This window comes from Lepidochelys kempii, chromosome 7, assembly GCF_965140265.1.
Source record: "Lepidochelys kempii isolate rLepKem1 chromosome 7, rLepKem1.hap2, whole genome shotgun sequence".
NCBI lineage: Eukaryota > Metazoa > Chordata > Testudines > Cheloniidae > Lepidochelys > Lepidochelys kempii.
This window is the reverse complement of record NC_133262.1, coordinates 6056180-6082654: the sequence shown is the minus strand read 5'-3', so window position 1 is coordinate 6082654 and position 26475 is coordinate 6056180. Positions and strand designations below refer to the sequence as shown.

Below are 26475 nucleotides of genomic sequence, written 5' to 3'. Positions count from 1 at the left end.
AGGGAGCGGACGAGGGGCAGGGGCAGCGGAAAGGGGGCAGGCCAGGGGCAGGGGCAGGCAGGGAGCGGACGAGGGGCAGGACGGGGCGGGGGCAGCGGAAAGGGGGCAGGCCAGGGGCAGGGGCAGGGCGGGAGCGGACGAGGGGCAGGAGGGAGTGGAAAGGGGCAGTGGAAGGGGGCAGGCAGGGAGCGGACGAGGGGCAGGACGGGGCGGGGGCAGCGGAAAGGGGGCAGGGGCAGGGCGGGAGCGGACGAGGGGCAGGCCAGAGGCGGGGCGGGCCGGGCTAGGAGCCCGGGGAGGGAGCCGGGGAACGAGTGGGAGGCAGGCGGGGCGCTGGCTCGCCGGGCTGCGGGCGCAGGGCTGTGCCGGCCGCGATCTCTCGCACACGGGCGGCGGGGAGCCGCAGCGCCGGGCGCCGGGCGCTGCCATGTTCGGCCGGGGCTCTCGGAAGCGGCTCTCCGGCAGATCGGTGAGTGCGCCCTGCCCGCGCCCCCGGCCGGCTCCCCGGGCTCCGCTGCAGCCAGGGCTCGGGGTCCGGCACCTGCTGGCGGGGAGCGCCCCGCGCTGGCCCCGGGGCAGCCGCCCTCCCTGGCCCCGGCGCGGTGCGGGCTGCGGCGAGCCCGGGCCGCCCCTCCGGATCCCGGCCGCTGCCCGGAGTCCGCCCCCGCTACGCGCGCCGCAGGTGCCGCAGAAGGAGGCTCCCCGGCACGGACCCAGAGCCGCGTCCAGCGGGGCTCGCTCGCCTTTGTCCGGGGCGAGCCGCCCGGAGGCGCCGCCTGGCCCGTTCGTTTCGCCGGGGCACCTCCCAAACCCACCTGCTTTCGCGTCACCTGGGTGGGAGCAAAGCGCTCCGATCGGAGCCCTGGCCAGCAGCGGGGGGAGGTGGGGTGGGAAGACTCGGGTTTAGGGTTGGAGGGGGAAACACGTTGCTTTGCTTTCTTGTTTGGTGGTGTTGTTTTTTTAAAGCTGACTGCCTTGGGCGAGCCGGAGAGAGGACAGCCTTGCAACGCATGTGGTGACCAGTGCCCGGGGTTTGCCTTGCATAAATGGAGGTAGGAACCCCTGAATCTTTTAGTTTCCTGGTTAACTGAAACAACGGCAGGCCGCAAAGTTCACTGCAGGGGTGCAAAAGGGGGTGATTTGTGTGGGTGAATTTCCTCACTTTTTTTTCCCACCTGAAGGCTCAAAGAGGAGCTGCAGCAGCGGGTGCGCCATTCAGTGAGGCTTGTGGCCCTGGGAGCTTCCTTTCCCATGTTTGAACAGCCATGCTTAGCTCAGTGTCCTGTGGCTGGGGTTTCATTCTCCTTTCACTGAGACAGTGCTTCAGAACTTTTACAGTTCATCTCCAGTTTGAAAATGTCACCGTGGGTTTTGTTTTTTTTTTAATTTATATAAATCAGCTGTGAATGTTGAATTGTGACCCTAGCTCCCTTGCCTGTCATGTTTGGCGGATTGGTCTTCTTCATAAGCAAGTTGCTTCCCTCCCTGGGGCACAGGTGGATTTGTGATATTAGGCATTGGGATTGTAAAGCACTGAAATCCATCCTACACCCAGAGCAAGAGGAACGCCAACATTTCTAAGCACTTCTTTCCTCCCCCATCTTGTGCTAGAATGATGGTCCCTGGCTGCTTGTTTCTGAATTGCCCGCTCAGCTGCCACTGCTTACTACATGCCCAACTCATCTTTGTGGCTTCTGCCATCCCCCTGACAGTTGGGTGTCCCTCATCAGAGGGAACAGCAGACTCAAAATGAGGGACATGAACGACATGATGCTGGAAGTAGCTGGGTTAATTTATTTGGCATGAACGATGCCTGGAATAAATTGTCTAGGAAGGTTGTGGAATCTCCATCATTGGAGATTTTTAAGAGCAGGTTAGACATACACCTGTCAGAGGTGGTCTAAATAATACTTAGTCCTGCCCTGAGTGCAGGGGACTGGACTAGATGACCCCTGAAAGTCCCTTCCACTATGATTCTATATCCTCAGTTTAATCCTGTGTTTATATCCTACTGACAATAGTGAAAGCTGCAAGATCTGGGTAGGATGGAGGCAAATCTGGGTCCAAACTGAGGCAGGATACTAAACATCAGGCAGGATATTTCCTCTCTTCCACTCCAGCCTGCCCCTTACTGGGCGTTTCTCAATGTACAAATGAGCAATTATGCCCCACGACCCAGTGTCTGTCCCGTACAGCAGGTTTGAGGGCTACGGGCAGCCTTTTCCCATGGTGACTGCTCTCCTGGCTGCACGCCCCAACCTTTGACGGAAGCAGTGTGCCCAGCACTTGCTCTTGTTCTCTTGAGGCAGCTGCCGTGTCCTGCTGCTTTTCCCATACTCTGCATCCGCCACATTTGCGTCATAATATATTTGTACAGTCACCCCGTGCATCTTTTTCCAGGGGTTATACAGGCTTTTGTTAGCTGTCAAAGGCATCTTCAGATCTCAGGTTTGTGGTACTTGGTATTGTCCCAGAAGCTTGCAAGGTGCTTCAAAATGTCAGAAAGAGGCAGGGAGACCTTATAAATATGTTACATGAAGATGGAGGCACCTCTCAAGGTTACCATCTCTAACCATCACAAATCGCTGTGCGGGGTCCAGGTTTGGTTTTCATTATGTAAAAATCTGCAGCTACTTCTCAACATCTTGGCAGGCCATTTTTTCCCTAATGTCACAACCTGGTGATGCTGTTTGCCACCACCAATGGAATTGCACACATCTCGGTGGATGAATGGTTTGCCATCAGCTTGCACTAACATGGCAGCAGCTGCCCTCTCTCAAAATTTCCAAGCCTGACGGAGGGTTTCTGGCAGACTGGGAGTGAGATGGTGTTGGCTCTAAAGGAAAGGCTGCCATATCAGTGGAGGGAGTTATCTCCTGCATCCTAATGGAAGGCCTGATTCTGATCTCTCTTTCACCAGTGAATGTCAGGAGTAAATCCATTGAAATCAGTGGGCCAGATTCTGACTCCTGCTCCAGCTGCTTTCTAATGCTCTAGCAATGCAAGGCAGTTGGCTACCTTGTTTCACATTGGAGCTTCCGCATTGCCTCTATTCCAGCCAGTGCAGGATGTTCCCAAGGACATGGGGTGTGTGGCAATTGTACTGCGCACTCTGGCTGTCCCTGGCTGCTGGAATAAGAAGAACTAGATAAGTTCAAGGTCAAAAAAGAACCTGATGAGTACACGGCGGATAGGTCCATCAATGGCTATTAGCCAGGATGGTGTCCCTGGCCTCTGTTTGCCAGAAGCTGGGAATGGGTGACATCACTTGATGATTACCTGTTCTGTTCATTCCCTCTGGGGCACTTGGCATTGGCCACTGCCGGAAGACAGGAGACTGGGCTAGATGGACCTTTGGTCTGACCCAGTCTGGGCGTTTTTATATTCTTATGTTAATAGCCCATGTGCATAAGTTAGAACCTCTTTTAGCTGTTTTGTTATACTGGTGACTGTACCAGCTCCCATATAATTATTTTGAATTGCCTAAATGTATGAATCTATAATCAAGTAAAATGAAGCCAGCTAATTTGCCTACTTAAATAAATATATACAGTGGACATACATTCAATTTTACTTTTAGAGGTCTGTTCTCCCATTAGTGCCTAGGACTTATAAGTAGGCAAATATTAATAACAGTTACTTTTGTAGGTCACACACTCACGGGAGAATAGATCTGCTGAATATGGAAAAAAGTATATTTAACTAGTACTGGGGATGTTCATGAACATATTAAACTGCTGGGTGAAATTGAAAGAAACAATAGTTTTCAAGGGGATGTACGGATTAAGGATACAAGCCCATATCAATTAACCACTAGAGGTTCGTAAGCCTTTTTGTAATCCTTTAACAGTGTACTTTTGCTGATAAATGTAAATTGGACTTGGGCTTCAGAGATGGGAATTTACAGCATAGATCAGGGAGAGAGGAAGTTATAAGCATGCAGACGCTGAAAGTGGAATTCATCCCAGTTGCTGAGGCAAGCTTTGTGTTTTATAGATAATTATGTGGAATTGTGTGTTTTCTAATTAACTGCAGTTTGGGGCATGATCTATATGTCCATGTTAACAAGCAAGCAAAGTTGTGTCTTGTCAGATCTCAGAGATTTTTATGCTTTTACATTAATTGGAAAGTCACTTTTTTCAGGTATGGGTTTGATTTTGATTATTGATTGAAATGATCATTCTTGGAAGCATATGCATGTTTCCTGTTTGAAGGAAACCATTCATAAATAAATCCTATTCTTCCAAACTATTTCTGCCTTCCGAATAAGACCGCCATTCTAATTTAAAGGAAGTGAAATAATAATTAAAAAGGAAAGGGGTTTTCAAAAAAATCTTGATTTATCATGATGAATGAATTGTTGTAATGGTATCTTTACATTACAATGTCACATTCATGGAAGCTTGTGGATTTTCTCTGTTAATGTGCCAGCATTTTTAATATGTATTTCAATGGATCCAAGTTAGAATAAATCATATGCAACATATTCTTTAAATTTGGGTCCTTATATATATATGCACAATACCCATATGAAGCCCATGGAAGTTTGTGCGTCACTGATCCCCCACGTAAATTGAGAATTTAAATTTTCAGTTTGCAATGATTTCGCAAAAAGAGAAGAAAAACAGGTTTCAGAGTTGCAGCCGTGTTAGTCTGCATCCGCAAAAAGAAAAGGAGGACTTGTGGCACCTTAGAGACTTATGCTCAAATAAATTTGTCAGTCTCGAAGGTGCCACAAGAAAAATAGACTATTTTATTTAAAAGAATCAAGACTGAATTTAGTCATCACTAGACATCAATTCTGCACTGCAGTCCTCCAAAGACATGACTATCAAACAGTAGCTACTGTAACCTGCAATTTCTCAGTGGTCTTGAACAGCAAAGTGACTTTTTACTTTAATAACATGATTTTTTTAATTACAGTAGACTGTGTACTAAAGATATAAAAAGACAAATATTTGTGTATGGCCATGTTCCTGAAAATTACCAGTAATGTAAACAACAGATTACTCATTCAGTATTTAATATAGGCTGGTACTTGAAAGGTGGCGTTGTGTGAGAAAGTGAAATCTTATTCAATAAAATCTCCAACTCCTTAGGATTCTGGTTGCTGTTTCCTAATCAGATCTGCATTACATTAAACTACTTGCCATTCAACTTGTTAACAAGCTTTGCATTAAATAAAGCTGTCTCTGGAGTTGAGTGAATGAATAGCCATTAGAAGTGTCTTGTGCATAATGTCTGGCTGAAGAAAAGCCTGCAAAAGAGGTGGTCAGAGGAGAGAAAAGGGAAGGGAATTTATCCCCTATTCCTAATACAATTAGTATGAATATGCAAACCTTAAAGTTGACAAATGGGTACCAATCAGGACAAGGGATCCTGCTGCTTTCGCCACCCTGAAGTTTTTGATAGTCCTTTCACATGGACATTGGAGAAAGTTATACTTGAAATTGCTTTTCCTACCGCTTTTAAAATATACTGTTGAATACAATCACGCATACTGCCACACGTTGCCTGATTTTGGTGTATCATCTACAGCCCTGTATTGTTTAGATGTTTCCCCTTTCAGAGAGTCTTTTCACCATCAGTGACCCTCACAATTCAAACACCCCTTTTATTTCCAGCCCCCCCACCCAGTCTTCCCCCCCCCCCACAAAAAACCCCTATTCCAAGCAGAGTTTTAACCTCATAATTTCTCCATGCATATTCATCTTACCATAGGCCTGATCCAGTAAAGAACTGATGGGATCTAATTTAGTTGTTACCCGTCAAGACAGAGATCTTGGCATCATTATGGATAGTTCTCTGAAAACATCCACTCAGTGTGCATTGGCAGTCAAATAAACCAACAGAATGTTAGGAAACCATTAGAAAAGGGATAGATAATAAGACAGAAAATATCATAATGCCTCTGTATAAATCCATGGTATGTTCACACCTTGACTCCTGCGTGCAGTTCTGGTCACCCTCATCTCAAAAAAGAGATATTAGTACTGGTACAGAAAAGGGAGACAAAAATGTTTAGGGTTATGAAACAGCTTTCATATTAGGAGAGATTCAAAGACTGGGACTGTTCAGATTGGAAAAGAGACAAAAGAGGCGATTCGATAGAGGTCTATAAAATCATGATTGAAAGAGAATAGGCAAGTGTTATTTACCTCTTTAAACTGTCATTTACTTTCAAACTAGGGGTCACCCAACAAAATTAATAAGCAACAGCTTTAAAATAAACATAGGGAAATACTTCACACAACGCGCTGTCAACCTATGGAACTCGTTGTCAGGAGATGTTGTGAAGGCCAAATTATAACTGGGTTCAAAAATAACTAGATAAGTTCATGGAGGAGAGGTCCATCAGTGACTACTAGCCAAGATGGTCAGGGACACAATCCCATGCTCTGGGTGTCCCTAAGCCTCTGACTGTCAGAATCTGGGAGTGGATGACAGGGGATGACCAAACAGAATTGTCCTGTTTTGTTCATTGCTTTTGAAGCATCTGGCACTGGCCACTGTCATAAAACAGGATACTGGGCTAGATGGACCATTGGTCTAATCCAGTATGACCACTCTTATGTTCTTAAATGGAGAAGTGCCAGACACTCCATTAAGTCCACTAGAGACTTCGCTGTTGCTATTGATTTTACATGGAAGGCGCCCAGACACCGTGCTGACAGGTGGCAGTATAAAACCCTAAGATAGATAGTATTTTTAAAATTAGCCAAACTCTTGCAGAAAATCTTTGTTGCCATAGTTATGCTTTTCATTTGCAAGAGCTTTAAATAGTAGTAATAAATGTGCCATAAAAATGATGCTAATGCTTTTAGTTTTTGACTGCCACTGTGAAATCACATTTGTGTTGTTTATTGAATTCTTGTCCCTGTAACATGTGGTGACATTTTCCCCCCTAAGTCATAGTTTGATGGTCAAGAGTTCCACTTCTCCTCAAGGAGCCTGTTAAACTATTTTACAGTCTCTATAACTTTGGCTTATGTTTATGTAACAAGCATTGCCCAGTACTTAAAAAGACACTATAAAGCAGAATCTTTAAAAGAAGGGAAACCATTTGTTTCTCAGTTTGGTAATGTTTAACATTAATGAATGAAATCCTGTGGAGAGAACTGTTGAAAGCATTCACTGTGCTTATAAAGCGTACAATGCCTCAAGAAAAGAGGACCCTAGATTTATATAAAGGTGGCATGATTTAGTGGACAGAGTACTGGATTGGGAGTCAAGACGCCTAGTTGCTGTGTGATCTCAGGGAAATCACCTAGGCTCTGTGTGTGACAGGCCCAACCTTTGTCTGCTTTACTTGGATGGTAAATTCTTTGTGGGTAGGGACTGTCTCTTACTGTGTGTTTGTACAGTGCCTTTTCCTTGATCTCAGCTGAGTCCTCTAGGGCAGTGGCTCTAAACCTTTCCAGACAACTGTACCCCTTTCAGGCATCTGATTTGTCTTGTGTACCCAAGTTTCACCTCACTAAAAAGCTACTTGTTTACAAAATCAGACATAAAGATACAGAAGTGTCACAGCACATGAGTACTGAAAAATTGCGTAGTTCTCATTTTTACCATATAATTATAAAATAAATCAATTGGAATAGAAATATTGTACAGCATATTGAGCAGTATAAACAAGTCGTCGTATGCATTTTTAGTTTGTACTGACTTCGCTAGTGTTTTTTAATGTAGCCTGTTGTAAAACTAGGCAAATATCGAGATGAGGTGATGTACCCGTGTACCCCGGGCTACATGTACCCCTGATTGAGAACCACTGTCCTAGGGACTAACATACCATTAATAATTAATAAAATAACTAGTAATTGTATATTTGTGCATAACCCAAATCTGCATATATTGGAGTCACATTCTTCCCTGGAAATGTACACTTCCCTGGCCGGCTTTTGGTCTTCAGTTTGATTACTGGTGCAGCTTCCACAGGGCAGAAACAACAATGTTTTCAGTGTAGCACATGAATGAATAACTGTGAATTCTGAAGCATTTGTCTCTGGTTTCAAAAAGAAAAAAAAGAGAAAGAAAATACAGATTATTGCTTCCATATGTTTTCAGCCTTTTTACACTGCTTGCAATTGTTTCCTTTCATGAATAACATGCTTTGCATCTCTGTCTCCTTTAGAATTCAGATATTCTACACATCCTTGCATTTTTATTTCTACGGCTTTTAGTTTGGAGACCATGAGCATACCTTACACAATCTTATCCTGTATGAGCTTCTGTTCGTATCACTTCCATTTCAGTAACTCAAGGCCATGTTATCTTATTCAGTTTTTGTGGTGGGTTGCTGAAATAGACAAAACTGTACCGGTGAGAAGAATATTGAACCTAATGACCGTGAATACCCTTCCATTCTCATCTCCAGAAGCCATTCCTTGGACTTGTCATGTGTTCGGGGGTTCTATAGGAGTGAGTAAAAAAGGGTCTATCTCATGGAACGCTGTTCTACGTGATGATATATCCTCTGCAGTTAATGTTGAGTCTATCAGCATTAATTTCTGCATGTTCTTGCTCTACACCGTTAAATGCCTTGGAAGCCCAGGCTCTCGGACTCTGCAAGGTGGGAGGCTCCCAGAACTCAGGCTGCAACCCAAGCCCAGAAGTCTTCACTGCAATTAAACAGTCTCATAGCCAGAGTCCCATAAGCTTGAGTCAGCTGGCATTGGCCAGCCACAAGTGTCTAATTGCAGTGTAGACATACTATGGATACATTGGAATTGCTGCTTTAGCCCATTGACTTTACGCCAGGACTTAAATTGCCCCATTGGGGTTAATTTTATCTCCACATACCTGTGAGAATTTATATTTGTTTGTTTCTTTTTTAACTGTGTGTATGTATTATAAAGCCCTGGAAGAAAACTAATGCCCTGACATACAATAAACATAACGAGGAGTCCTTGTGACACCTTAGAGACTAACAAATCTACCTCTAAGGTGCCGTAAGGACTCCTCGTTATTTTTGCAGATACAGACTAACATGGCTACCACTTCAAAACCTGACATACAGTAGTAGTCGTGTTCAACTCAAATGACTGACCAAATCTAAATTAATGTATTTTTATTGAACACTATAAAATGCTTCTAAGAAAAACATTTACTTTTAACATACTTTTGTCTTCAGTTATTGTAAAACTGATCTATCAACTGCTAAGCCCTAAAAAGGGGAAAATAACTTTCTTGCCAAAGCTGAAGTTGTTTTTCAGCCTTCTGTTCTGAGACACAAACTAGAAACTAAATTGTGGTGCTCTTGAGCAATACAGACAAAAACGCTGATTTAGCAAGATACTTGTGCACGCATGTAACTTTAAGCATGTGAGTTCAATGGTCCCATTTACTTACATGTGTTAGGTTAAGCATGTGTAGACGTGTTTGTAGTATTGGGACCTAATTTATTATTTTATGACTTCTCTCTGTAAGTTTTCATCGGAAAAAACAGTGTTAATATGATTGATCTCTCTATGGTACTTACATGGGCCGCTGTGCACCTCACAATTTTTAATGTGTGTGTCCTTACAGCACCCTGTGAGGTAGGGAAGTAAGAGAGGTGTGATTCCTGAGGCATAATCTATCTCCTGGGTTGTTGAGGAGTAGATGGATTTGAAGGCATCTCACATATTTCCTCATAAGAACCTACCTTTGGTGACGTCCCAGTGCTCTGTAGCAAAGCTCCCTTCTGTAGATGATTAAGAGATGGAAGATCATGGGCTCTTTTGTCAAAACAGTCTTTCTGCTTCCACTTCTGATTTTCTTTCGTCTTCCGGACGGCTTCATTGTGATGAGATTTCAGGAAGTTGGTGAATTAGATTGGATCCTTCTTTCCATTAACTGCTGAGCTGGAGAAAAGCCATTCTCCAGAGGTGTACTTCAGTAAACCAGTAAAGTTTATACAAATCACCCCCACTGTCAAAAGTTTTCTTCGTAAAGTTCTTTACTTTCCATTTAGACCTTTGCACAAGTCCATTTGATTGGTGGTAATTTGGACTTGAATTTTTGAGATGAAAATCCCCATCTCTGGCAAATTGCCTAAAATCTGCACTGGAAAATTGGGGCCCGTTATTGCGAAAGACATCACCTGGAATTCCATGTCTGGAGAAGACTTACTCTTAGTACTGTGCAGTGTGCAAATTTCTGGATGCCAAGAACAAGAATCTGTGACTATTAAATAATTCTTTGATTACCAGGTATAAATCAGTGCCTACCTTCTCATAAGGCCTTTGTGGAACTGGATGAGGTTTCAGTGGCTCTGCCTGTTAGCATGGCTTGTTTTTCAATATTGCACCTTTTCCCCAAGGATCTCATAGCCTTGACTCCTGGCCTCTCTCCTTTCTGGGGTGCCAGGAGGAAAAAATGGTGGCAATTACATTTTGTTTCATGCGGTTCTCCTGCAGCAACAATGTTGATGCTTCAGATAGTCTGCCTGCTGGACCAAGTTCTCAAGGGGGCTGGAGGGAAGGCAGTCAGTTTTCTTATTTCTTCTACCCCCTGAAGATGAAGGGTTCTTGCTGTGCTGAGTAGGCATTGCCTCCTACGAGTAATTGAGAAGACATGTTTTACCCCTTAGTGTGATATTAATTTGTATTGCTTAGAATCCACAATCAGGAATCAGGGCTGTTTTGTCCTAGGTGCATGTAAACTAAGTAATGCTTGGTATGAAAAGAACTGATCAGCAGCAGTTGGCGAACTTGTGAAGTGGGAGAATTTTGTTTGGGGAGGGTGGTTGCTTTGATCAAAGTTTGATCTGAATTCTGCAATATTTTATTGTGCACTTGTTGAGGGTATTCAGCTGGTAGATGGATTTGAAGGCATCTCACATATTTCCTCATAAGAAGTCTTTGGTGAAGTCCCAGTGCTCTGTAGCAAAGTTCCCTTCTGTAGCTCTGTTGCAGATATTGTTCTAATTTTCAAGTCAGGTTTCTGATTTGCATAGTAACAATGTTTAGTTGGCTACCTGCTACCATTTATTTCCTGACAGGACCTGGGCCTCGTATTTATCATCAGCACTTCACGTGCCCCATGGCTCAATGAGAGATGAAAGATTAATCATGGAAGGGGCTGAGTACCCTCAGTGGGAGCAATCTCTTGAGAAGCATCCAATGTTTCAGAAGCAGAGAGCCATCCTGGATGGTGGAAGTTAGTTCAGCCATCACTGACCAAATATTTGTGTGATCGAATAGCCCTTCATTCATTCATTCAGATCACTTGAACATTGGCTGTAGCTGACCCTATTTATTTAACGGTTCATATTCTTATGGTTTGATGGTTTTCACAGCTGATCCTTTTCTGGAAGGTTTCTTACAGCGACATTTGTAGCCTGTTGACAAGAGAGGTGTTTTGTCAAGGGAGCTATTCCTCTAGGATAGCGGTTCTCAAACTTCATTGCACTGCAACCCTCTTCTGACAACAAATTACTACAGCACCACAGGAAGGGGGACCAAAGCCTGAGCCCACCCGAGCCCTGCCACCCCGGGTGGGGGTGGGGGCGGGGGCAGGGGCAAAGCCCCATTGCCCCAGGCGGGGGGGCCAATGCTGAAGCCCAAGGGCTTCAGCCCCAGGCAAGAGGCTTATAACCTTCGCCTCAATGCCCAGGACTGAAGCCCTCAGGCTTGGGCTTTGGCTTTGGCCCTGGGCCTCAGCAAGTCTAAGCCAGCCCTGGCAACCCCATTAAAATGGGGTCGCGCCCCACAGTTTGAGAACCACTGCTCTAGGATAGCAGAGTGTTTTTTAAACTAGCAATTCAAGATCCCCCCCCAATGAAAAGATTCAGAGTAATACTAGTGGGTTGGTGAGAAAAATACCTAGGTACAGAGAAGAGAAACACAGCTAAAAATTAAAAGGGTGTACAAAGACGTCTAAAGGATGTGATTTACTGAAACAGTGTTTCTCAGACTGTGGTCCACTGGTGGCCCTCCCAGCACTCCGTGGAGAGCCCTGGAGAGCTGTCAGCCCACATGATGCTGGCAATTTTTTGTTTCTAGGTGCCACATTGTGACAAAGTCAACTAAAAATACGTACAGTATTTCCCCAGTATTACTTTTCACTGGAAATAATGGCTTTAGTTGCCACCAGGACATTATGGGATAACAAATAGGAAGGAGAGGGTGTCTGTGGCATTGTCAGTGGGAGATATCCACGAGACAACTTTTCTCTGTATTAAGATATGGTCCATGTTGCAAAGATGTTTGAAGGCCTCTGATATAAGAGATTGAAGATTTGATTCTCCTCCGACTTATGCTGCTGTAAATTGGGAATTATTCCTGTGAGGTCACAAGAGATGGGATGTGGCTGGTGTAAAACTGGTGTCACTCAGAGCAGAGTTGGATCCTGATTCTCTCCTGGCTAGTAGAAGCAGTTGAGATTGTCTCAGGTGTTCTTGCTGCCAATTCCTAGGAGTGAATTTTCCAGGATAAGGTCTTTTTCCTTAGACTTGAAGGTCCTTCAGTGTGGCACATTCTTCCATAAAAGAAGGATGATCTTGCGGTTAAGCCACAGGGCTGGTAGTGGGGTGGTCTGGATTAAATTCCAGATCTCTTCTATGATGCTTCAATTTCCCATCTGGAGAATGGGGATAATAATACTTCCTTTCTCCCACTGTTTTCTCTTCACTTTGCAAGCTCTTTGGGAAAGGAACCACATCTTTGCACGTGTGGGTGGGTGTACACACACATACAGTGCCAAGCACAATAAGTCTCTAGGTAATTGTCTGTAATGCTATAATAATTAATAACTTCCTCTAGTATTCTGACAGAGTCCTGGTGTGGTTGTCCTTAAACTGGTAAGGCGTACACATTTTGTGAGGCTTTTAGTTGGCCTTAATTACACCAGCTTAAGGGCTTGATTGTTGCAGTTGTCATTTGGCTTTGTGGCTCATGGTAGTGCAACTGTGGTTTATTGCCATCTATAGGTGAGTACGTTGTGGTTTTTTTAATTGTTTATTTAAATTTTCTTATTCTGTAAATCGACTTTGTGCCTCAGGGTGTGTCTACACCACAAAGGCGGGTGTGATTGCCTTTGTGGTGTAGACACACCCTGAGGCACAAAGTCATGCCTGACTAATCTAATCGCCTTCTATGATGAGATTACTGGTTCTGTGGATGAAGGGAAAGCAGTGGATGTATTGTTTCTTGACTTTAGCAAAGCTTTTGACACAGTCTCCCACAGTATTCTTGTCAGCAAGTTAAAGAAGTGTGGGCTGGATGAATGCACTATAAGGTGGGTAGAAAGCTGGCTAGATTGTCGGGCTCAACGGGTAGTGATCAATGGCTCCATGTCTAGTTGGCAGCCGGTGTCAAGTGGAGTGCCCCAGTGGTCGGTCCTGGGGCCGGTTTTGTTCAATGTCTTCATAAATGATATGGAGGATGGTGTAGATTGCACTCTCAGCAAATTTGCGGATGATACTAAACTGGGAGGAGTGGTAGATACACTGGAGGGCAGGGATAGGATACAGAGGGACCTAGACAAATTGGAGGATTGGGCCAAAAGAAATCTGATGAGGTTCAATAAGGATAAGTGCAGAGTCCTGCACTTAGGACGGAAGAACCCAATGCACAGCTACAGACTAGGGACCGAATGGCTAGGCAGCAGTTCTGCGGAAAAGGACCTAGGGGTGACAGTGGACGAGAAGCTGGATATGAGTCAGCAGTGTGCCCTTGTTGCCAAGAAGGCCAATGGCATTTTGGGATGTATAAGTAGGGGCATAGCGAGCAGATCGAGGGACGTGATCGTTCCCTTCTATTCGACATTGGTGAGGCCTCATCTGGAGTACTGTATCCAGTTTTGGGCCCCACACTACAAGAAGGATGTGGATAAATTGGAGAGAGTCCAGCGAAGGGCAACAAAAATGATTAGGGGTCTGGAACACATGACTTATGAGGAGAGGCTGAGGGAACTGGGATTGTTTAGTCTGCGGAAGAGAAGAATGAGGGGGGATTTGATAGCTGCTTTCAACTACCTGAGAGGTGGTTCCAGAGAGGATGGTTCTAGACTATTGTCAGTGGTAGAAGAAGACGGGACAAGGAGTAATGGTCTCAAGTTGCAGTGGGGGAGGTTTACGTTGGATATTAGGAAAAACTTTTTCACTAGGAGGGTGGTGAAACACTGGAATGCGTTACCTAGGGAGGTGGTAGAATCTCCTTCCTTAGAAGTTTTTAAGGTCAGGCTTGACAAAGTCCTGGCTGGGATGATTTAGTTGGTGTTGGTCCTGCTTTGAACAGGGGGTTGGACTAGATGACCTCCTGAGGTCCCTTCCAACCCTGATATTCTATGATTCTATGATTGCAGTGCATGATCGAGCCAGCTTTCGTCCAGTTGGCGTGGGTAGCAGTGGTGGTGAGGATGTGGCCCATGCAGGCTTTGGTGCATGCTAGCTGCCCCATTCCAAGCCCTCTGGGGACTGTAAGTACTTGGGTTTTTGGCCTGCTCCAGGTTCCTCACTCTCTTGTCTTCTCTGCTATTGTTGCCCATGCTATCTAGATGAAAGCTAGCAGGGGATATGCCTACCCACACTGCAGTCAGACTTCATTTGCGGCGTAGACCTATCCTGGGAAGCCCTGTGGTCTAATGGAATCAGCACAGGACTGGGAGCAGGGAACTCATGGATTCTAATTCTGCTTGACTCACTGTCAGCCTCCAAGTTTCAGAGTAACAGCCGTGTTAGTCTGTATTCGCAAAAAGAAAAGGAGTACTTGTGGCACCTTAGAGACTAACCAATTTATTTGAGCATAAGCTTTCGTGAGCTACAGCTCACTTCAAGAATCCCATACCTTGTGCTTTGTGAGCCCAAACGGGAGCCTGTTAGCTGGGTTGGGTTGTGGCTGGTGGGGAGGGGCTCTGGGAACATTGTGGGAGGGAGTGTACATTGGACCCTTTCAAGAGTGTCCTCCCAGGTGTTCTCACTTGGTTTCCCCCTTCCTACTTTCTACTTCTCAGGTCCTGCAGGGAGAATACTTCTGGGAACCCCTGGAGCATGGCTAAAGCTGGGAAAGCTACAATGCTGCCCTATATATCTGTTTCCCCACCCAGTAAAATGGGGATAGTAATATTTCTCTGCGAGACGTTGAGGGAGCTAATGAATGTTTTTGTGCAGTGCTCTAATGCGTAAGGCCCAATCAAAAGGGCTCAGTATTAGTATCATTATCTCCACCATGGGTGGGGATTATAGCACGAATGGGCATTTACGCTTTAAGAGAAACTCCTACACCTTCAATAGAGGGCTTATAGTCTCAGAGAGAAGGGACTTTAAAAACCGAAATGTGCTAGTCTAAAAAAGATCACTTTTTTCCTGGCCAGTATTTCACTTTGCAGCCTTTCATACAGAGTCGGGATTCGTTTTCTTAAGACATAAACATTTCTGCAGCCAGATCTTGCTGTAAACTAGTGCAGTATCTTTGCTGAGCTCCATCAGCGGAAGTCAGGCTCTTGTCTTTGATTTGTTCCCCATTACAGATAATTGTTCTCACTTCTTTCCAGAGATTCTCTTCCCTATTCTACTGTTTATCTTTAAAAATCTTTCCCCATTCTTTCAGTTTTGTAATCCATTAATGATTGTATCAGTGAATCACTGTTTTAATAATCTATTACATTCTAATTGACCACAATCTCCTTATAGAAATCTTGGTCCTCTAAGTGCATGGAAAAGCTTAAGTATCGGCAGATAGCATCAACTCAGATTTTTGCCTGATGGTCTCATAATAGCTTGTTTATGAATTTCAACTGTACATTTAATTTTTCTGCCATGAATAACCAGGCAGTTATCACACAGGAAATCAGGGGTGAAGGTTCTGTAAGCAGTGCACCCGACATGACGCTGATTTGTGGTCATTAGCTAATATTTAAGGAATTCGAAATGCTATTTGTAATTTGTCTGATTATAAAGAAAACAAATTTCTGGGTAAGCCATACAGGCATGGCTGTTGCTACATAGACAGACTTTCCAATTAAGTTTTGGTATGTCTAGGTGTACACTGCATGTGCCTTAAAATGCTGTGGCTGTTTATGGGTCTATTGTACCTTTTTTACACCAATCTAGTCTTCCATTAGTTTCAGTGGAGCTGATCCTCGTTTAGAGCCGTGTAAGGGAAATGATCTCTCAGCTGGAAATCACTCACTTTGTTGTTCACTTGTACTCCCATCCATGCTCCACGGGATGCTCCACTGCATACAGCCAGATTCTGCAAGGCGCCGACCACCTCCGATGACGGTCCAATCCCTATCTTCAAAGGGAGCTGAGGACATTGTGTAAATTTGGACTCCAAGCCCTCATTCTCACAGAGCTCTGCACCTACATGGAGTTTCACTGAAGTCAGTGATGCTCTGTCTAGGCACAGAGAGGTCCATTAAAATTGAGCACCAACCAGGATCGGGGCCTAAGAGAGCAGTAACTGCGGAAGTTAGGCTGGATCTGCAAAAATCACAGTGCGCTCTTGCATTAAGCAGAAAGAGCCTGGCTATTTCTTCCTCTATGTATGGTTCTTATGCTCCGCAGTGATCTGACTCCAAAGCTTGGTGCTTGAAGTGCTCAGAATCGCTATTATTATTATTACAACTAAGGAGGGTGATGCTTCGCACTCAGTCATCACGGCAAATATTTCATTCGGTACCAGTTGCCCTTGTAGCTGCTGCTATAATGATAAAAGACGTAATGGCTGCTCTTGGAGATAAGGAAGCTATATAAATATAATTACTGAAGTCCCTCTGTGGAGGTGGGGTGGGAAGCCTGTAGATAGATGAGTCCCTCTGCCTCTATATCTGCAAGGGAAGCTCCTGGGGCACTTTGCTATGCCCTAGAGAAGGGATGAAACTCCACCTAACCAGCATGCTAACCACTCGCCGCAGCACGCTTTCCAGCCGGTTGCAGCTTCTGGCATACTAAATTGGAGCTGTCTGGTCGCAGCTGCGAGCAATTAGCTACCCACCCCACCACCACCACCTTTCCTCCTCCTATTTCTTGTCACCAACCTGCTGGAATTCATGAGTGAAAAAAGGGAAGCCCCTAGCAAGTTGGGGAGTGAGAATATTAGAGTTTTGAGCAAATTGTGTGTAGTTAGTGAATTGCAGTTGCATTAGCCACTGTGGCTAACAGGTTTACAAAGGGCTGTTGGTCTTACCCACAGGAACAAATTCAGCCTCTTCATTCGCTATTGGGAGTTGCACCCAATTACCCAGAGCTGCCAAGGTCTCAAAAAAACTTACAAGTTCATTTCTAAAGCCTTTTCCACAGTAGGCATTTTAGCCCTGGGGTAGCTGAATTAGCACAAATCTGCACAGATGTGATTTGTACCACTTTAGGTCACCCCTGGATAGGAACCAGGAGAAGTTGCCCAGTGCCCATTGCATTGTGGTGGTGTTTGTCATGTCTGTGTTACGGGCTTGCATCAGTGCAATTATGCTGGTGGCTAAAACCCTCAGTGTAGACCAGTCTCAAGCTTCAAGCATATTTTTCTTTATTTTCCATTTCTTCTTGTAGGTCCCTTTTTTATTTTTTAACCGGGACAGGAGCATGTTTTCTAGTTCTGTAGCCAGATATTTCTGAGACCATACTGATGAAAATGATTTCCATGGCAGCAGTAACCATAGGAAACCTTCTGAATGTGTCTTGTTTGGTTCCTGGCTCCTTTATTTTAACTGTGTACTCTGCAAACAGAACAGTGAGTATCCTTGGTGTCTTGTGCACATTGTAACCATGCAAAGGGCCGAGAATATTTGCTGTGCCCCTTGGCTGATGAGCACCTCAAGTCTGCCATTCCTTCAAGTGTACTGGAATGTTTTCGCACAGCTTGGGGGTTGGGGAACCAAGATGTGGTGACTAATTCTCTTTAGCTGGCCAGAAAACCTTTTGTAGGAGGATCTGTTAGAAGAAATGAAGTTTCATAGCTATCGTCTGACTCCTGTGAGCACTCAAAGGGTGCAGAGGACATTGTACGTTGGATGCTAATTGCTCAAGAAAGAAAAGAGAGCTGGCTCCCAGTACCTCATTCCCTTTTGCTATCTTTCTCTGTTCTTTTCTGATACTATTTTAGAAAGATGTTGTGTTTCTGGTACAGCGAGGACGTACTATACGGTAGAACCTCAGAGTTACAAACATCTCGGGAATGGAGATTGTTCGGAACTCTGAAATGTTCATAATTCAACAACTCATGATGGTGGTTCTTTCAAAAGTTTACAGCTGAACATTGACTTAAAGTACAGCTTTGAAACTTTACTATGTAGAAGAAAAATGCTGCCCCCCCTAGTTTCCATTTAACACAGTAATATACTGTATTTGCTTTTCTTTTTGGTCTCTGCTGCTGCCTGATTGTGCAATTCCGGTTCCAAATGAGGTGTGTGATTGACTGGTTAGTTTGTAACTCTGGTGTTTGTAACTACTGTAATTATTATTGTGTATTACTGTGGTGCTTAGAGCCCACCCAAGAACAGGGCCCTATTGTGCTAGGAGCTGTACAAATACAGAGTAACACAGTCCCTGGAGAGCTGACAGTCACCCAGGGTGGGCAAAAGAGACGGAACGTTCACCCTTCGGCAAGGATGGAGAATCTTGATTTAAAGAAAAAAATGTGAAAATGCCATTAACGTGTTTCGTTGAAAATAGACATTCTGTTGAAAGTTTTATCAGGAAATCGAAACAGGGAATGTTTCTCTGGGACCTATTCAGAGGAGGGGTCCCGTGTGTACTGCTGCATGGAGGAAACTTGAAGTGAAAAGCAAATCTAGTGCTGGAAATGAAGCTTTTAAATCAATCCTCATAATGAATTGGAAACCATTGGTGCAAGTGGGAATTAGAGCTAGAGTTAGACAGGTCGTTCATGGACAATCCTGGCACTGGAAAAAGGGCAATTGTTTGCAAAAATAAAAAATACTTAGCCCAGCTCTGGGCATGAACATTATGGGGAGGGGAACAGGCACTTATGTTTTGGTATCACCGTTAGCCAGGTGAGGAGGAGGGGAAGATTCCATTAATGATTCGTAAAATTAATATTATTCCATACAGGGCAGAAATACAAATCCTTTCACTCCCTCCCAACCCCAAAAACATATATTATTATTATTTATAATTTATTTGTATTCTGGTAGCACCTAAAGGGCCCAACCATAGCTCAGAACCCCTTGTGCTAGGTGCTGTGGACACACAGAACAGACAGCCCCTGCTGCAAGGAGCTTACAGTCTCTGTAAATATATATTGCCTCAATGACAAGCAAACGGGTCTGCTCTTTCCTCCTTCCATCTGCTGTTTCACAAACCACTGTTCAGTTTGTACCTTGGCCATTGCAGGGACAGCCTACGTGCTGGTAATTCCACACGTGGGCCGCTGTGCAGAAGATCGATGTGTGGAGAGAAGCATGCATAAACTAGTCAGACTAGAGAACTTGGTGGGGTTGGAGGAGGGGTCTTCACTTGTCATCATCTTTCCCTGTCATCTCAGTGTACGCTGGCACAAATATTAAGGCACCGTCAGTCATTGCTGCTCCACGGGGGGGTGGGGGGGGGGTGGGAGGGGGTAAACACAGCTGGACCAAGCTTTTTTTGAGATTTGCGGGGGAAGGGAGAAATTCAACTTCTGCTTCAGCAGGGCAGTTTGACAGTTCATCCTGCTTGCTGCTGGTGAGATGATGATGATGATAATTATGTGGAACTGTCATTCTGCATTTGATGGGAAATTCTACTTTTCCATGGTGTGACTATGACACCCTGGCCCAGTGCCATTCTGTAGGGTCCCCATCTGTTGTAAGTAGACCCAATCGCTGGGTCCCATGTGGTTGTAAACTAACTGGGTCTGGGCTGAGTCTAGCTTGTTTCTAGCTCTGGATCCACAGGGCACGTTTCCAGGCTCAGGCCTTCTGTCTGACATCCTTCCTTGGGATGTGGCTCTGCAATCCAGCTGCCCTAGATCCTGAAACCAGTTGTCATACCTTCCGAGGCCCTCAGTTGCTTACATATACAACCCTAAAGCTCCAACAAGGATGTGGGCATTCTGGCTTCTAGTTTAACTCCTTTAGGAACAGTGTGTCAGGAAAGCAAGGGATACAGGCTTAGCAAAGGAATTTCTTAACCATATGTAAGCAGGGGAATAGTCCCTCTCTTGTGGGGAACTTTCCTGGCTTCTGCACTACCCTGGTGAAGTGGGCTAGCGAAAGGATCTGAGTCCTCGCTCCCACTTCCTTTACCCAGTGGCTTCCCTGACCTTGAGGACTCCCCTTCCACTCCCCTGTCTGGCAGAGTCCTCATAACCCCAACAAGGCTGGGCCCAGGATTCCTGGGGGGCTCAACCCCCAACCCTGCTGTGGTCACCTAGGACAGGGGCTAGGGTGTCCCCACTCCGGGGTACTCTCTCTGCACTGGGCACTTCTCTGACCCACTGACCATTACATACAAGTTAAAGCAAATGCAAGTTATTTCATCAACAATTAATTTTAAAAAGAATAAGGGGAAATGGGAAAGGTTAAAGGAAACACATCACCCCGCACGGTGGCAGGGAACATCACAAACAGTGTCTCTGGAATGTCTGGGCAGTTCACAGTCTGTTCCTTGTAAGTCCCAGGCCCCTTCTCAGGCCCTGGCTGTGCTGCAGGGATGCTGGGGGTTGGACACTTGCTCTGGTGGTGGCCACACGCTCTCAGGCTCTAAGTGGTAGGACCCTTCTGCCCAGTGTCGCCCCCGCCCTGTCGGGGTTACGATCCAAGCCTGGCCTGCAGAGCCTCTTGGATGAGGCGTCTCCCCGTGCTGGGCCCACTGCCCAGGGTCCGCCTCGCTCTCTCCAGCTGCTCACTGCACCCAGCTCCGGACGGCTCCAGTCCCAGCTGCAGCACTCTGCCTCTGCTGCTCTGCCTCCAGCTCCCTGGGCTGCTTCTTTGGCCCCTCTGGCTCTGGTTGCTGCAGCTCTGCTCCCAGGACAGGTCTGCTCTGCAGGCTGCTTCTGTGACTCTGCTCCCAGCATTGACCTGCTTCCTGGGCTGCTTTTCTGGCCCCTCTGGCTCTGGTTGCTGCAGCTCTGCTCCCAGGGCAAGTCTGCTCTCTCTGGGCTGTGCCTCTGGCTTTGGGGCTGCAGCTCTGCTCCCAGGACAGGGTCTGCTCTCTCTGGGCTGCTTTTCTTGTCCCTCTGGATCTAGCCCACCTCTGCTCCCCAGCTTAGCTCGGGCCCCTGCTTTCTCCTTAGCTCGGCCCCACTCTGTCTGACCCAGGCAAATCCAGCTCACACAGAGGACGGGACCTCCCTGGCCTCCTGACTCTCTGATTAGCCTGCCCGCCCTGTCATTCAGGCTGACCTGGATCACTGGCCTCTCCCCATTGTTCCTGGAGACTATCAGTCTCAGGGTCCTGGTTTCCCATAGACCCTTTCCCTTTTAGTACTGGGAGCTAGCAACTAAAACATCCCCACTGAATGTTAGTAAGGGGGCAACAGTCCCCTTACACATAGTCATTTAACTTTTAAAAGCACTTGAGAGTTACAGATCTTTGAAAACTAACAGAAGTCTGATCTGACAATGTCTGTGGGTCCAAAGTCTTGTCAGTGTTTCAGACTGAACAGATCCTCCCCACCCCACCCTCCCTCTCCTCCCCTGCTTCCCTGTGGCGATGGTCAGACCCCACTCCACAGAGAAGCACTCACCCTTGAATACAGTCTCTGTCTTCTTTTGCCATGTGCCATGTTTGTCCCTTCCCCGCTCTAGGCTCCTTTACAGAGAGTCCATTGTTCCATGGGGTTGGGCCAGCAGTTTAGCAGCCATCAAAGTTGATGGCTTCAGATCTGCTCTGTGATGGCTTCCCCAGGAGAGTCCTTCCACAAGGTGTCAAACACCTCTTTGGAGTAAGGCTGCTGACTGAAATACACGGAGTGATAACATTGCGTTGGGCCAGGTTAGACATGAGTTCAGCATGTAACACAAAATGGAGGTTACAATACAACACGGAGTTCACAATTTGACCCAGACACATCCCATTCTGTCACAGTGACCATTCCAGACTACAAGATGAGAGTATGTAGACCCCTGTCTGTAAGGCAATGGGGCAGCCTTCATCAACTCCAGTAGCTGGGGTTTCTATGAGGGAGCTGCCCCTAGACCAGGGGTGGGCAAACTTACCATGCTGCTCAGAGCAGCAGGAGCTCTCAGCCCTGCTGCCCTGCTGGAACCAGCCCCACTGCCCGTGTGGCGGTGTGGTTGCGGGGAAGGGAGACAGCAGGGAAGGGGCTGGGGGCTAGCTTCCCCGGCCAGGAGTTCAGGGGCTGGGCAGGACGGTCCCGTGGGCCGGAGTTTTCCCACCTCTGCCCTAGACCTTGTACAGTTTCATATTAGCCTCTGACGAGAGGGTGTCTAGTAATGTGAATGCCCTTGCTCTGGTCCCTTTTTGACTATTGGAATGGAGAAGCAATTAGGGCTGGTCAAAAACTTCCCTCAAAACTTTTTTTCTGGAAATATTTAGATTTGGATATTCCACCACAGTGCCTCATGGGAGTTGTATTTTCTTGTATTTGGTTGGACAGATTCCTGGAGATTTCATCATGTGACATCATCTTTAATTAAAGATTATTCTTTAATTCCTGGAGATTCCAGGACAATCCTGGAGGGTTGGCAACCTTAGGCCAGACTCCTTGCCTGGACTGTATCTCTCATGGTGCACTGTGGTCAGAGATTCCCATGATGTACCACCTCCCCTGTCCAAGTGGGGGACTATGGTGCATCGGGAGAGGTCTCATCTCTGAGCCCCATCCTATAGAAAAGAATGGGACCACAAGGCACCCAAACTACAACTTCCATGGGGCACTGTGGTGGCATTTCTATACTGAAATATTTTGGGGTTTTGAATTTTCACCAAAAATTTAAATTTTCCGTAGAAAGTTTGGACAAAAAATGATTCTTTTGGTTTTCATCTAAATTTTTTGCAGGAAAAAATTCTAATTTTCTGACTAATGCTATCATGTGCATTTTCCCCAGAAGATTGCATCAGTTGGGAGTGAGGGAATAAGAGATATCGGGGCATTTTTGGAATGTTTGTGTGAAGAGAATATGGGAGAATGAAGTTGATTTCCTAATTAAATAGATGAGTCCCCTGTTTTGTTATGACAAATTTTAGGTTTGCCTAAACCTGAAACTCAAAGTAAAACCTGGGTGCTGTGAAACTTCAGCAGACTAAATCTGGCTATGGTTGAGTAGCCGTGCACTTTTGTTGTCAGCTATGCACGGTGGAAGGGAATCTATAATAGACTCATGAACGCTAGGAAAATGGAGCAATGGGCATAGCTCCTTGGGCCACAGACGGTTGTAATTTTGTGTATACGTACTGTGCTGAACATATCCTTAGTTCTTAACAAATCATAAACACCACTAATTGTTTATGGCAATGAACCTATTTGAGCAAAGTGCCATTTGAAGGGCAACGTGTCAGGTTACAAAGACTGAAGGACTTTTCTTGCCTGCGCTGAAAGGAATCTCTCTTGCCCGTTGCGTTCCATTTCACCAAGTTCGTAACTATTGTTTGTCTTCTACAGAGAAGGCACATATTAGATGGCGTTTGCATCGTGTGCCTGGAGATGAAAATAGGCCAGCTTTACCAGACCCCAATAGACTTGAGTCCTGACAACCATGCTTTTACTTTCTACAGATTATTTAATCACTGTAGCTCTAAAACCCCACAACTATAGAAAAGTCAGGCTTTTGCTTAAAATACATGACTATTAAAGAACAGGCAATCAGTCGAGAACAATGCGAGACACAGAATTGCTTTCTCTTCTCACATGCAGAACGAATTGTAACATTTATAACAAAGCTGCGTTCCTGCTGTATTAAATCTGTATTTTGTGCCATAAAGATAATGTGCTGGAACTGTATCGCCTTTAGATGTCAGATTTAAGGAGGGTGGAGAAACGTGAATACAATAAAAGTTAATATTGTTCGTTGCAGTTTGTACAGAGTTGTAACATGGAGCATTTAAGGCTTTAAATAGATGCGTTTGAATTTGTTTTTATTATGGTGATTTTTCTTCCTAATACCAGGAATAATGCTGTTCTTGCAGAACAAAAATGGTTTCCTATTGTCATGTGATGGATTTAGCTTGTACCTGTAACAGATGTGAAATTCGGCAAAGTATGCAAACAATCTGATTAATTCCGGAATAAAGAAGCCACATTGTTTGCTCTTATTTTCCCTTGTTATTTTCAGAGATATAAATAAAACATGTCCAAACTGCACATCCCGAAGTTCCAGGAGAGACTGTATTTATTTTCTGCAAAGGTGATGCAACTGTGGCATATGAAACATGAATATTTGCAAGTGTCTGATGGGAGACATCTCCAGGCATTAGCATTATGCTCAGCATCTCAGTTGCACAACATTTAACTTTATTAAACATTTAATCCAAAGTAAAATTATGAATATTAAAATTGCTCATTGGTTCTTCATTTTAAATAAAGGAGCATTTGTATCAATGTACAGCAGAGGGCACCATATAATGCTTAGCTGAGTATTTTGCTGTTTAATATCTGTATAAAGGGAAAAAACTGCTTGAATCATATTTTTTAGAAATTAATGACAGTGCGGCTGTATATATCATATATTTGGCCACCACTGAAGCTGGTTCAGTAGCTTGTCATATTGATTAGTGTTCAGCCTGTTGGTACACTGAGCTTCAGGGGTTTACGGATAAGGAAGATACATTTTGAGAGACACAGAGGAGTAATGATGAAAGATGTCAGCATAGTAGAGGTATGTCTGAAGGAGTCTTTCCCTACCAGTTGGTATAGCTGTGGGCACTGTTACAAATCAGAGATTTCTTGAGCAGTATCTAGGCAATATTAGATGATATGTATTTCATCCAAAAGTGTCAGAAGTGCTTCACAGCAGAAAAGGGAGACACGGTCCTGCACAAGAAGACCTTACAATCCAATGTCCAGACTTTGCCACCTTTCTCGTCGGGAAAGTGCCATACTCTACCAATACCCCCATTGATTTCAGGGGCACTCCTGGTAGGTAGAATCTTACTTGTGAATAAGGGTAGCGGGATTGGGCCTTAATTAAGATGTTTACTTGCTCACATGTGTAGTCTCTCTGAAGTCAATGGGGCTCTTTCTGTTAGTAAAGTTACTCACACATGCAAATTCATCAAACCCCAAACATGTTAGTTAAGTCCCCAATCCTGCAAAGACCTAGGCAAGTGATTCATTATGCACACTGAGTATTCCTGCTGAAGTAAAAATCGAGGCTGTAGGCTGCTCAATGCAGTGCCATATACAGAAACACACCATTTTAAATAGTAAATCCAACACTGACACCGTTTCTCATTGAACTACTTTGTGTATATTAAGTGTTTCTTTTGAGGGGGAGGGTGACCAGACAGCAAGTGTGAAAAATCGGGACAGGAGTGGGGGATAATAGGAGTCTATATAAGAAAAAGACCCCAAAATCGGGACTGTCCCTTTAAAATCAGGACATCTGGTCACCCTAAGGAGGGGAAAAACCCCTGCTCAAATGTTCTGTATTTCATATTGCGCATTTGTTGAAGAAGTGAGATGTGTTGGCATTTGTTCAGCAAGCAGTTGTATGATTTTGAAAATGCCAAGCCTGTGTTCAATTTAAACTTTAAATTGTTTTACTTCACTATGGCATATTTAAATATTCAATACAGCTGCATTTCTGATATTACACTTTGGCCCATGTACTTTAAGGCAGACCCATAGAATTCCATACCGAATTTTAGAATTTGCCATTTATCTAACAGGATTTCAACATTCTCCCTTGGCAACCACCCCTTTTCTATTCAAATTGTGCAGAGTCAATGCAGTCTCGAAAGGCTTTACACCGACAGAGTGCAGAAAGTATGAACATCATTGTATTGAACAGGGGGTCTGGTAACTATAGCAATAGTCCTTGTAGTCAAAGATAACCAAAATTTCAAGCTATGTAAATGTTGTTTACATATCTGTGGAGTGTAAAGAACAGTTAGAGAAACATGGAAATGTTGGAGAGGTTTTACGGTAATGCGCACCACTCTCCAGCATAGACAGTACACGTATAAAGTTTGCGGGCGATACCAAGCTGGGAGGGGTTGCAAGTGCTTTGGAGGATAGGATTAAAATTCAAAATGATCAGGACAAACTGGAGTAATGATCTGATGTAAATAGGATGAAATTCAATAAGGACAAATGCAAAAGTACTCCACTTAGGAAGGAACAATCAGTTGTACAAACATAAAATGGGAAATGACTGCCTAGGAAGGAATACTGTGGAATGGAATCTGGGGCTCATAGTGGATCACAAGCTAAATATGAAACAAGAGTGTAACACTGTTGCAGAAAAAAGTGAACATCCTTCTGGGATGTATTAGCAGGAGTGTTGTAAGCAAGACACAAGTAATTCTTCCGCTCTCCTCTGCGCTGACTAGGCCTCAGCTAGAGTATTGTGTCCAGTTCTGGGAGCCACATTTCAGGAAAGATGTGGACAAATTGGAGAAAGTCCAGAGAAGTGCAACAAAAAATGATT

The 26475-nt window shown here is 44.9% G+C and overlaps 1 protein-coding gene across 3 annotated transcripts in view; it reads left to right on the top strand.

Moving 5' to 3' along the window:
• Positions 1–367: 367 nt before the first annotated feature.
• The window catches only part of PRICKLE2 (prickle planar cell polarity protein 2), a 195414-nt gene continuing 169306 nt past the window's right edge, over positions 368–26475 (top strand). Inside the window, exons 1-2 of one of the 3 annotated variants that reach the window (XM_073350993.1) lie at positions 368–469; positions 967–1052. In XM_073350993.1, the coding sequence (XP_073207094.1) occupies positions 428–469; positions 967–1052 (128 nt within the window). In that variant the 5' untranslated portion in view covers positions 368–427. Of the gene's footprint in view, positions 470–966; positions 1053–26475 lie in introns of those variants that run through there. The other 2 variants (XM_073350998.1, XM_073350997.1) reach the window with 2 other exon arrangements.